This window comes from Mastigoproctus giganteus, chromosome 9 (assembly GCF_048544385.1).
Source record: "Mastigoproctus giganteus isolate SK-2022 chromosome 9, ASM4854438v1, whole genome shotgun sequence".
NCBI lineage: Eukaryota > Metazoa > Arthropoda > Arachnida > Uropygi > Thelyphonidae > Mastigoproctus > Mastigoproctus giganteus.
This window is the reverse complement of record NC_143583.1, coordinates 127,074,414-127,086,627: the sequence shown is the minus strand read 5'-3', so window position 1 is coordinate 127,086,627 and position 12,214 is coordinate 127,074,414. Positions and strand designations below refer to the sequence as shown.

The window sequence follows — 12,214 nt, the reverse complement described above, 5'->3', positions numbered from 1 at the left end:
AAAAACATTGGATTCATCTCGTCCTCTGTCCGGAAGTCAATTTACAATTCATTCGAATGTCTTTCGTCAATAGTATATTTTACGCAACCAATGGAGATGAAATCGTCCATATTAATTTATTTTCAATAACTCTTGGTTCTACTTCTACATATCTTCACTATAGAATAGATCTTTCGATGAACAGGGGAGCTTCTATGGTAAGTGGAAAGGCACAAATCTGAAGATTTGTGTACCATAACTTCATCTGGCATATTTGTTAAATTGCATAGGTGCTTTACGTAACTTATCATGCACGAAATCTCTTCCATTTTCTGTATCAGTTTTATTCAAACCAGGAAATCGAATCGATCACTCAAATGCCAAGATTAAAAAAAGTAACGAAGGGTTATATGTATTTGTTTATTAGTGTTGTGGGAAAATTTTCCAGTGGATTTAACCCGATTGGTAAATTAGTTGGTTATCAATACGACCTTCGTCATTGATTGATTGATTACCCTTTGAATTTTCTCTTCATAAAAGTGTTGCTATTATGTATGTCGAGTGGTACAATCGAAATGAACGTTGAAATGTTTTGATTATCGGCTAATCGATTTAACCAATCGAGTTACATCCACCGAAACTTTTCCAACAGCGCTGACAATTACCTTACTTTCAAATCTTGCTATTCTGTGATTGATCACTTCGATTTTCTGTTTTTATTGTCCAAGAATCGCGTGAGATCCACTAAGAAAACTTTTTGTAACGATGGTAGTTAACTTTTTACCTTAACTTTTACCCGTTAAATCAGTTGCGAAGTTTTTACCTATTTTAATCCGAAAATGTTTCTTTTTTTTGTAGGTTGGATTGCCATATTGGGAGCAATTTCCTTACTTATACTAGCAGACTTCACCGAGCTTGAGGGTGTCTTTGGAAGAGTGGAGTGGTCAACATTATTGTTTTTTGCTGCTCTTTTCGTTGTTATGCAGGTGAGTTATCTCAAACTCAGCAATTGTTAAATGTGTCATTGAGGGAGAGAAATTTAAAGTGAGGACGTTTCCAGTGAAAGGAATTTTTTATTTGGCAGATTTTATAAGACTAAGTATTTCTTCTGTTTACGCGTAGTAGAATATCTGCTGACTGATGAAGTGTGATCAGCTCTCTTGCTGGTATTCCAATATACAGGTATATATAATGCTGTCATTCATTTCTTAAGAATGACAGCATAAGAAAAAAAGTTTTCGAATAAGAAAATTCATTCAAACTCTGCTTTTATTTCAAAGCAATTCAAACGCATATCCATATAATAATAATAAAATCCAATTAAACACCTATTGGTTGGTTAAGTGAATTGAATTCTATTTTTATTAGTATTAATATAGCGTAAGGAAGCCACAGGCTTTGCTGCACGGGCCAAAAAAAAAAGTAAAGTTAATAGAATGAAATTCTTGTCTTTCCAACTTAAGATCCAAGTAAATTATTGGTTAAGACTAGCATTATTTAATCGAAAATAAGAATTATTATGTATATTATAATGTAATTTAGAGCTCTGTTTTTCTGAATGGATTATTGAAATAAGCACTTTTTAAGCATATGTTGTTTTTCTGATAAGAATTCAATTTTTGTGTGTATAAGTTATCAAATGAACACTAATCTTACTGATTACTTTTGTAGGCGCTGGCACAACTTCGGCTTTTATGGTATATTGGACAGATGACTCAAGACTGGATAGCCTCGGTAGCTGAAGGCCAACGACTCCTGGTGGCCATTATTCTAATCTTATGGGTGTCTGCTGTGGCTTCTAGTTTCATTGACAATATCCCTTTCACGACCGTAATGGTAAGACTTCAATAAGACTAGGTTTCACGCTTCGGTGCATTTTTTTTTTTTTTTTTCATGCAATTAGTAAACGACCATGAAATTTCTTTTCCACAATGAATAATCGCCAAAAATAGTCTTGGAAAACAGATAGGCGATATTACGAGTTTGTCATACTATTGTGTCACAAATCGACTACAGTGACCAAATCATTTCTTCTGGAGGGCACTAGTATTCATTAAAAGAATTTCGTGATAGCTTTGAAAAACAAAAATTAAATACTAGATCACAGTGCCTATTGATGCAAATTATTTCTGAATAACAATGATTTTTAACCCTAATAATTTGGGCATATTCAAAGGTTGCCCTGAATGTTTATGCACTTTATGCCTCTTCACCTGCGTGAAGAGGCATAAAGTTCATTTTCTTTAAGATAAGTCGATAATTTCCTGTTCATGGGCGGCTTTTTCTCCCTATGGAATTAATTGATTTATCTATTGGTCAAAAATACTTCAGCTTTGAAAGAACTTTCACTCGAACTGTGAGCTCCTTTTTCTTACTATAGTAGAAGAAAACATTTGGGGTAACAGCAACTCTGCACGGGGGTAGAAGGTAAAATTCTACCAAGAATGAAGAGATCAGGAGTTCCACTGATTGCATACTCGCTGGCGTCTATGTTAACTCCCACCTGGATGCTTTGATTGGAGAATTATGTGAAGTTTAGGTACCTCACAAAACGTTTCAGTTTTAACTTAATTTCATAACTTTTGGGTAGCACCTAGCATTATCTCAGATGGCGTATTTATCTATTTTAGTTAAATTTAAATGGCTGGAGCTTTTCATGTATTTCAATAAATTTAAATTTGCTTCTCTTTTATAATAAAGAAAGTCCTTTACGCATAGTTTAGTCATCTGAGAATGATGCTATTTACTGATGCAGTTAATTATGTGTAAATCACCTTTTTTCAATTTTTCGATCAACAAATATTCGCTAGGAAATTTTAAATAATATGGCACGACTTTAAGCGCTAATAGATGCTCCGAAAAAAAAAGTTTGTTTTTTATTTTTCTATTTGTTCTCAAGGAGTTGGAAAACTCGAATTATAAAGTTGCCGTTGCCTCCACCAAGAAAGATTATCACCAAAGTTCCTTGAAGACTTCGGTTAACATAATGTTAAAAGGTCGTCCACATTGTCAAATGTCAGAATAAGTATTCTCGGCTTAAAAAAACAAACAAAACACCTCGAATTGAACAAGACACTGCACTGGAGGGGGTTCTCCAAAGGGTAATGGGCAAAGCAGTCCGTTTTTAAATATCTTCCAGAAGAATAATATCCTTTTTGTTATTTTCTGCCAAAAGGTTTTTTTACCACACGGGGGGGGGGGGGGGGTTGTGAAAATAGATTGTGTAGAGCTGAGACAAGCCAATTATTCGTTTTACATAGTTTCAGAGTACCATAAGATAATTAAATGTAGGCTTAATGAAAAGTTAATCAACACGTTCATCACTTGAAGATCGTGAACGAGTTTGAATTTTCAGCAAGTTTATAAAGAATGAACACATGAGCCGAGTGTCTACTGTGCACCCGGACTGGCTTAGTCTTGTTCTTCAAACGCAGTTATCTACGAAGTAAAGAAGAAATTCGATAACTTCATCCATCAACGTCAAAATAAAAATGTCGTCTCTTATATTTTTATTAATATCTTTATTGTTACAAAACAATAGAAAATAGCACTCGCCATTGCTATGGCGGCTAAGAAAGAACACTTCGAACGAATTTATATTTATAAAAAATATGCAATTTTTGAATGTTAGGTGCTAGTCAAAATGCTTCTCAATATTCGAAGGGAAAGAATGCCTTTTTTGTTAATTTTGCATTTAATTTAACAGCAGAACGAACGACCCTAGTGTTTAAAATGATGGGAAAAGAAACCTGTTCTCTCAGTTTCAGTCTTTATTTTTCTTATTAGTGAATGTACACATTTCATCTCGATTATTATTTTTCTTTGGGTTGCTTCATAGTAAGTATCGAGGGTTGCTTGATTGGGTTGCTTCATAGTAAGTATCGAGGCAGCTAAGGCCATGTGAAATCAGTATATCGTCTTGTAAATTATCGCGTTATGAAATATACACATATGGAAAGTTTTTATAGTTTCTACCAAACATGAAGTTTTAGTTTTATACAGTGTATATGCAAGGCAATAATTTTTATTCTTAGCAGAGGTATGTTGGGTCCTGTGATTAATTTATGGGACAGTATTGATCAGAACTTGCAGTATACTGCAAGGAGATAGTTATATCGAGATTTTCTCTTGGACCTCCTCTCACTCTGTAGCTGAAAGCCATAAAATTAAAATGCTTAAAGCATTCATTGTTTGCATAATGGTATTTTTTATATCAAAAGAAAGGTTAAGTTTTTTTTTTTTTTTTTTTTTTTCCATGTGAAGTATTTTATCACTAATAAGAATTCTCAGTTATAGTTAATAAATTTTAATTTATTTGTCAAAATAATTAAAATGGGGACTTCGTTTTGTCGCTTACCTTGATCTGTCGCGCCACAATGAGTGTAATTCTCCAACTTGGCAGCAAAAGATCGTTCAATTATATAATTTAACTCCAGTTAATATCAGGATTTCTATTGGTCATCATATAAGACCTTCTGAATCATATGTACGACACTGGTGCACAGATAAATTGTTTGGTGGTGGGGCAGGGCATGTGGACGTGTGTTGTCTTACGCAAGGCGCGGCCCCTAAACGTTAGTTTATCTCCGCCATGGTTCTATGTGATGATATACGAGACTCTATACAATGGCCAGAAATGAGTGTAGTGTTATGTTTGGGTAGTGTGTGTGTGTGTGTGTGTGTGTGTGTGTGTGTTGTTTAGCTGTTTCTGGCCATTTTGCTACCGGGAAGGCTGCTTCCCGTCCGCGCCACGAGGAGGCGGGCCCAACTATACGCGTAATAAACGAAATGTAATTCAAGCACCCATAGAAATAAGCGCAAGTCTTATGGGTGCAGCAGTCTCCTATAATCACGTACGGTGGTGATTACCACAAAGAATCCCGCATTCACTGCAGGGGGGGGAGGGGCTTGTGTGTTCCATATTGGTAGCTTTTATAAGTATCAACACGTGACTGAAACTATAATTGCCCTCTCAGTCTTCCCCCCCTCTGGGTGCGCCTATGGTGTACAAGTAAAAGCAAGGTTGTGAGCGAGCATATATTGTGCTGATAATCCATAATACGTTGTTGCACCTGATAACGTTCTGTATAATATGATTTTAAAAATTCATTGTATTCGAATTCGTAATGGAGATTTGCAGCCATTCATACATAGCTGTGTCTATATAGGAAGCTTAGCGGTAGCAAATTTATATATATACATCCAAAGTGTGTAATTTATTCTGAGATTTTAAATGATTTCTTCTTAATGCTTATCGACTTGTCACTTTTACCATCGCGTTGCTGAGGGTTCATCTCAAACACGAACGTAGCCTCTGCTACTTTGAAATAAGATTTGAAAATGGATAAATTTGTGGATTAACAGGTAGAGAATAAAGATTCAAATTTTTTAAATGCCAATTAATTAATTTTTCTGTAAAAAAAAAATGGTATTTAACGAAACCATTTACTCTTTCTTTTCAGGTGCAGATAGTAACGGACATAGCAGATAATGAGGAAATCGACCTTCCTTTAACTCCGCTGGTATATGCCCTTGCATTTGGAGCTTGTCTAGGAGGTACGCTTACATAATATATGTGTAGTATACAGTATATCCTCTCTGCACGAGACGAAGTGTATGAAGAGTGCTGCCATCTAGTTAAAGTTTTAAATAATTTCATTGCACTATTTATAGCAGATGGTTCAATTCAGCAGATCGGGTTACTTTTTGAAGGCCGGCTATAAAGGCCTTCATCGGATAAAAGGGTTGCTTATGAATGCCAACTACATTCTTTTTGATTCCCAAGTTAATTGAGGATTTTATTAAAATCCAAAGGGTGAAGCTCATCATCACCACGAAGAGTTGTGCATTAAGATGCTTACAGAACAAACCAGAAGGTGCTGTAATTCATAAGCACGCTGATGGAAGAGAAAAACGCGAACGTACTTAATTAGTGTCTTTGTCTGTTTGACCTTTCATTAAATATAAAGGATGCTGCTATATCTGTTCAAACAACAGGCCTCTGTGATGAGGAAGGGAGGGAGGGATACGAATCTACATGTGCTCGCCAGGTAATTTCTGTCTGCTATTGTCATCGTGTCTATATTAAGACAGCGGCGAGGGCTGGTTATAAATTTGTCTCGTGCTGACAGCTCTTTGTTTTATGAATGTGGAAATATCAACTTTATTTATACTGTTCTCCTGTTAACGAATAAAATATCTTTTGCACAACAGATATTCGGGCTTATTCGTTCTATAGACACATTTGTATTCAAGACGTTCTAATTGAGATTGCTCCAACCGGATTCTTTTTAAAAAGCAGAGTCCTTGATGTAGCGTTTTTTTATACAATTAAAAGAACTTATTAATGTGTTGGGAAGATGACACGGGAATGATATTACGTTGGCTTCTGCGATTTCAGGCTTGATTAAAAACTCAACCGAATTCAGAAATGTTGCCATTGTTAGAGCAGATGTAGCGTATTAAAAGTCACTTTGAATTCATTCAAATAATGTAATTAGTATCTACTAATTTTTTTAATCAAAAAGTATGCACTACTTTTAGTTAATTCCAGAAAAATAAGCGCAATAAAATGGCCTAAATTTGGAAATTTTAAAGCTAAAGGTGTGCTAACGATTAAGTTGTTAGTATCTGTACATCCTTATCAATTCGTGTTACATTCGTATCATTTGTTATTCGTTATATTTGTATAATTAGCAAACATGTCAAGATTTCTTTAATGAATTTTTTAGTACTTTAAGTAGTAATATGTGATCTTTACTCTGACAGGGAATGGGACGTTAATTGGTGCCTCGGCTAATGTTGTGTGTGCAGGATTGGCAGAACAGCACGGATACAGATTCACATTCATGGATTTCTTCAGGTATGTGAGTTTGTAATGAAACAATCCTAAATTACTTGTTGACCCTTCTTTAACAATTCTGAATGCTAATTAGATTTCCTTGAACAATGTTTTTATTATTATTGTCAATAAAAACATCTGAACCATAAATAGATATTAAGTATCCATCTAGTTAATCTTTTTAACTTCTTTCTTTCGCTACAATTTAAGTCTCGCATATTGCATTCAACTTCCAGTACATGCTGATGAGAACAAAATTAGCATCTTATCAAACTTATTTCGCTACTAGGTTAACGTATGCAGCATGCGAGTACAATGAACTCTAATAACCAACCCAATCTTATACTCAATGTTTTTCATTAACAAATATTTCGTTTTATGAATTCAATTTTCATTAGTCCTTTCCAAAGGACTCTTGTACCAACACCTTGCTTCATTTCCACAACTGTCTGTTGTGGAAATGTCTTCCGATAGTCCTTCACTTATACTTTTAATTACCAATCCCTTTAAGTTGTCGCTTTCTCGAACAAAGCATGTTTTACTACCTCCGCGCCATACTGTCTCAGTTGAACTCAAGTATGCTTCGAGTTCAATGTTGGCGTTGGTCTTAGCATTTCAGGTATTCGGTATTTTGATCCTGATCATCTGGGAGACACGCAGTGTTTCAGGGTCACAAAGAGCTCAGTGTATTTACTCTTTCATAAACACAATCGGCATAATTCTCCCTTCCCCCAACTTAAATGCATACCAGGGCTTGCTTTCCTCTCTAACATCAGTTTAAAGCAATTCCTTTAGCTAATGTAAGGATGGGTTTTTAAATCCTATTTATTTATCGAATGTTGCAATGCACAGAGGCTCGAGTACAATAGAACTGTTGCAAGATATTTCCACATCGAGGTGCCTTCACCCCTCTTGTGATCTTACGTTTGATATCACCTCAGAATAAAGTCAAATTTAGAGTGCTCGTGCTAATCGGCATCCGTAGTGTTAAGTAATCATTTCTCAGTAATCATTTCTCAGTACGCAAACAATACAGTCTTGTGAGGTGGTTACATTGCATGCTGAAAACTGGTGCCAAAGCCTGCCGGTCACGTGCTTCTTAAGTACACTGTAGTGGCTATCGCTGTTGCTGCCTGTCGCCTTTATATTTAGACTTCAGGAAACAGCAGGTTGCACCAGCAAACTGCAAGGACCTCGTTTTCCGAAAAGGTTAACGATTTCTTAAAACAGTCTCTCAATCTCTTTCTTACATAACTTCTGCATATTGTATAATCATTGCGCACTCTGAATTGTTAAACCTGAACCATGAACATCCCCCACTGAAATTCTACTCTCAACGTGCTGTAAAAAAAAGTCTGCGCCAGAGAAAAAGTTATCCCAAAATCCTTTGCACTCTTATGTAAGTGACTACTCCTAAGTACAGGCTATCCTAATGAATTTTGAATACAAGAATTAGGCAGGTAATTTGGACAATATTTTAACGATATTTTGCATAAATTATACGTATTGTAAGAACGTGTGAACACCGTACTAGCAGAATTTCGTCCTGGGATGAAAACCATGCATTAACATGAATAAATTTCAGAAACAAAAACGGACACGAACAACCCGTCTTAAACCATTTAGCTACAAAAAAGCATGATACATTTTCTAAAATGCAATGACCATGGATGAAGCAGATCAGGAGACCGATCTACTATTTTTATTTACCTTTTTATACTGCCTGAATGATAAATAGTTCCCAAACTGCAAAGTAATTACGCATATGTTATTAAAGTGGGCAGTTGCCATGCATTTTACAGAATTTCCCCAGTGATGTAGAATGATGATTGCCAACACGCAAGTCTGAAAGATGGTAAGACCAAAGTTATTTGCTTTGTCTGTTGCATAACCTATATTTATTTACTGTTGCTAAATAAAGGGCACTGAGTTTGCTTGTAAAAATACTCGATAACTGTTATAGACGCAATTCTTAAATCTAATCATAGCATTCAAAATACATTAACCTGCCGAAATACTAGAACGGTCCCGACAAGTTCCAATCCTCACGTGGAATATAAATAGTCCATCGTTTGGCAGTGGTAGATGCGTTTATATGTAATTAAATCATAACCAAAGTAGTCAATATGTTACTATGGAGCAAACAGGCAGGCAAAGAGAGAGAGGGGGGGAAGCATTATCAGTCTTCGTTCGTACAGCGCTACATTTTTTTTTAAGCAATAGTGGAGTTGACACATGTATCGATGAGGACTATGCTGCTGAGAGTCTAATGAGACTGGATTAGGAAGGCAGGTCATGGGGCAAATTGCAATTCTGGTCCATGACTACTTTCTTGTGATACAATCAGAAATAGAAAGGCAACGCTATGTACAACTTAATGCTGAACCGTATATACTAGATCAACTGGTACCAGATGTGACAGTAAAGGTCTACACATCTGTACCTCAGATACAAAAGGGTTGGCAGTCCACTCGTGATTGAACCGAATACGCACATCAGTTTTTTGTAGTGTAGTTAACTACGAGAGTCGTAGTTTGAGCAGTGGATATCTATAATGTGGTTGGACGTCTTCAACATTGACAGATACACACTGGTGTGGTGGAAGCCACACGAAACAGTGTACCCGGAATGCACCACACTTCCGAGGCTTTAGTGGTAATGTTCTACTGAGGTTTTTTTTAGCTCTTATCGGTTTTTTCATCATCCATGAACTGTCCGTTCCCAGGTTTACCTAATGGAGTGTTCCAGTATGCAATTTCATTGCATACAGGGAAAAGGCTTAATAATTTGATTACAATCGGGGACATGTAAGATCATTTGGAAAGATACAACAGTGACCACAACCTCAGGTGAATTTTAGACCTGAAAAATATACTGTTACTTAGGGATACTAACTGACTCTCCATCACGCCCCCCCCCCCTGCTTTGAAAGGAGGGAGGTTAATAAAGCGTTTTGAAGGGACAGGAAGTACTGCTACAACACATCTAGCTCGAACAGAAGAGCATAAGAAGGCTTTCTGTCGAGTTAAAATACCCCAAGCCTCAGTAAGAATTTTAAAATATTCGGGATAAAAGATTACATTTTAATTTGCATTAGTCACTTGGTGGAGACGATCTGGGTTAGGAGTGACGTTACACCAGCTGTGCTGGTCTAATGTCACTCCTAACGACTATCTGTATAATGAAGTGAATATAGCCTAATGAAATCGTATGGTCTTGATAAGCGGTTTAAGATCGGGATAAGAGTTGACCGACACAGTTATGTTTATTGAGTTGCTGAGAACCCAAATTAAAAGGAGTTAAACTCCAGGCGTTAGTCTTTTTGCCCGAATTTGCTTCGAGGGGATTATTGAATCATTTTATCAAAGGAAGTAACTTCAGGACGATATTTATCAAGGTTCTGGTTATTTTAAAATTGAAGGGAGAAATGGATTTTTCATGCATAATGGTGCTTTTTCACATTGCAAAACTGCACGATCTAGCTTCTTTAATCTGTACTTTTATTTTATATATTTATAAATGTTTATATATTTATTATTATTGTTTATTTTTAGAGTTGGATTCCCGGTGATGCTATTAACTACCATCATTTCATCCGGTTATTTGCTAGTCTGCCACGTTCTACTCGAGTGGAATGAATGAAATTTCTCTGTGATTATATTATTCGACGAATCCTACCGAGTGTTGACAACGGACACCAGTACAAAGTGTGTTAAATCGAATGTGATATCGTTTCACTTTAAAGAGCTACTGTACACGCACGTTTTGTAAATACCTGTTCATTCGCTGAGCGAGTGCCTTATCCATCGTCAATTGGAATCAATAAGAACACAATTGGGTGACTTATTACTTTTTTTAACGACTATCATGCTGAATACTTACCATAATGACCCTTCAACTCACCCTGCTTGATGAGCACCACGAACAAGATGCCAACTCGAAACAAATTACAGGATCAGTGTGCAAAGAAATTAAAATGTCAACGTGCTGTTGTGTGATCTTCAACAGTTTAAGGTGCTATTACTCCCGATGACTTTCTTAACTCAGTTAACCGTATTTTTAATGAACTGATAAATATTTTCATCGATGTACATGCATTGAATTTTTGTCACTTTCAGTTTGCATGAAAAGCAGTAATTTTGGACTGATGTTTGAAACTTTTTCTTTTTGTGATATTTCTGCAGAAAATATCTTTTTTAGTCTTGATACTACGAACGTTTGTAGCGTCATCTTTATACAACGCAAATCACTATTTTTTGGTACCTATTTGCACGTTGGATTGATCTTATGTATCGCGAAATTCTGAATTAAATTAAAGCTTTATTTTTGTTTCTTCCTGTAGCTGTTTTCTACAATTTATAACACTTAAGAGATTAAATTTTAATGAACTGGAACAATGATGGTCTTGTGTGGATTACCTCATTTTGATAATTATATTTTCTTTTTGCATATAAGGTTTTTTTTATCTCCTTTAGAAAACTACAGATGTTTATTACATTCTTTATTTCTGTTGCATACTTAATATCAGCCATGGGAAAAGTTGTTCATTTTAATAGCCATAATTCTAATACTCCAAATTCTAATAGCCATAATTCCAATTGTCGCAATGAAATAGTCCAAATGCTTCTCCATATAAGCTGTGTTTATCTCAAACTGAAATTGAATTAACATCTGCTTAACTAGTTTTATTGGGCCTTCTTAAGGGCTGAAGGATATTTTTAAATGTTCCTTTATACTTCTGTTTTCTGCAACAACCTTTCAAAAAGTTACGCAATAATATTATACCCGATTTAAAAACAAGATTTAACTATTGTATATTGTATAGAATAGTATTAATCCTTGCTAAAAGTAAACAAACTAAAAAGATTAATGTAGAACCACTCCTGAGATTAATTAAGAATCTTACATATGAACGTCTTTATCTTTTGCGGTCACCAAGAACCAGATAGTCACTGATCATAGTTTTATTCCACTAGTCGTGGTACCTCTTGTCCATTGACTGTATGCCCTGGTGGAATTTTTCCCCATACTCTTCACTAAAACTTCCAGGATTTGCTGTGAAAGAATCGGGCGAGAGTGCAAGTAATGGGATGCAGAATGTTAATCATGCTTCTTGTAGTGAATGGGTTTTTTTCTCTCTTAATGTTACCAAAGTCATTCACTACAAGACGAAACGCCTGCAAGGTATTTCGTTCAGCATTTGCAGTTCTTGTTGAAGTCGATATCATAACTTGTGGACCAATAAATATTCAACTTTTCACTTTTTCAGCAGACAATTTTCGGAAAACAGATTGTATATGCTTGAAGGTATCTCCTTGAGGATACTTTAACAATTGTTTGATCAATCTCGGCTTGATTCCATTACGTGTAATTTATCGAAAGATCTGATGACAT

The 12,214-nt window shown here is 35.7% G+C and overlaps 1 protein-coding gene across 1 annotated transcript in view; it reads left to right on the top strand.

Annotated features, from left to right (window-relative positions):
- LOC150080710 (P protein-like) overlaps window positions 1-10,842 on the top strand; it is a 36,732-nt gene extending 25,890 nt beyond the window's left edge. Inside the window, exons 16-20 of the mRNA XM_090381999.1 lie at window positions 838-965; window positions 1,651-1,815; window positions 5,442-5,535; window positions 6,748-6,841; window positions 10,375-10,842. Coding sequence (XP_090238125.1) covers window positions 838-965; window positions 1,651-1,815; window positions 5,442-5,535; window positions 6,748-6,841; window positions 10,375-10,462 — 569 coding nt within the window. The 3' untranslated portion in view covers window positions 10,463-10,842. The remainder of the gene's footprint in view (window positions 1-837; window positions 966-1,650; window positions 1,816-5,441; window positions 5,536-6,747; window positions 6,842-10,374) is intronic.
- The last annotated feature ends 1,372 nt before the right edge of the window (window positions 10,843-12,214 follow it).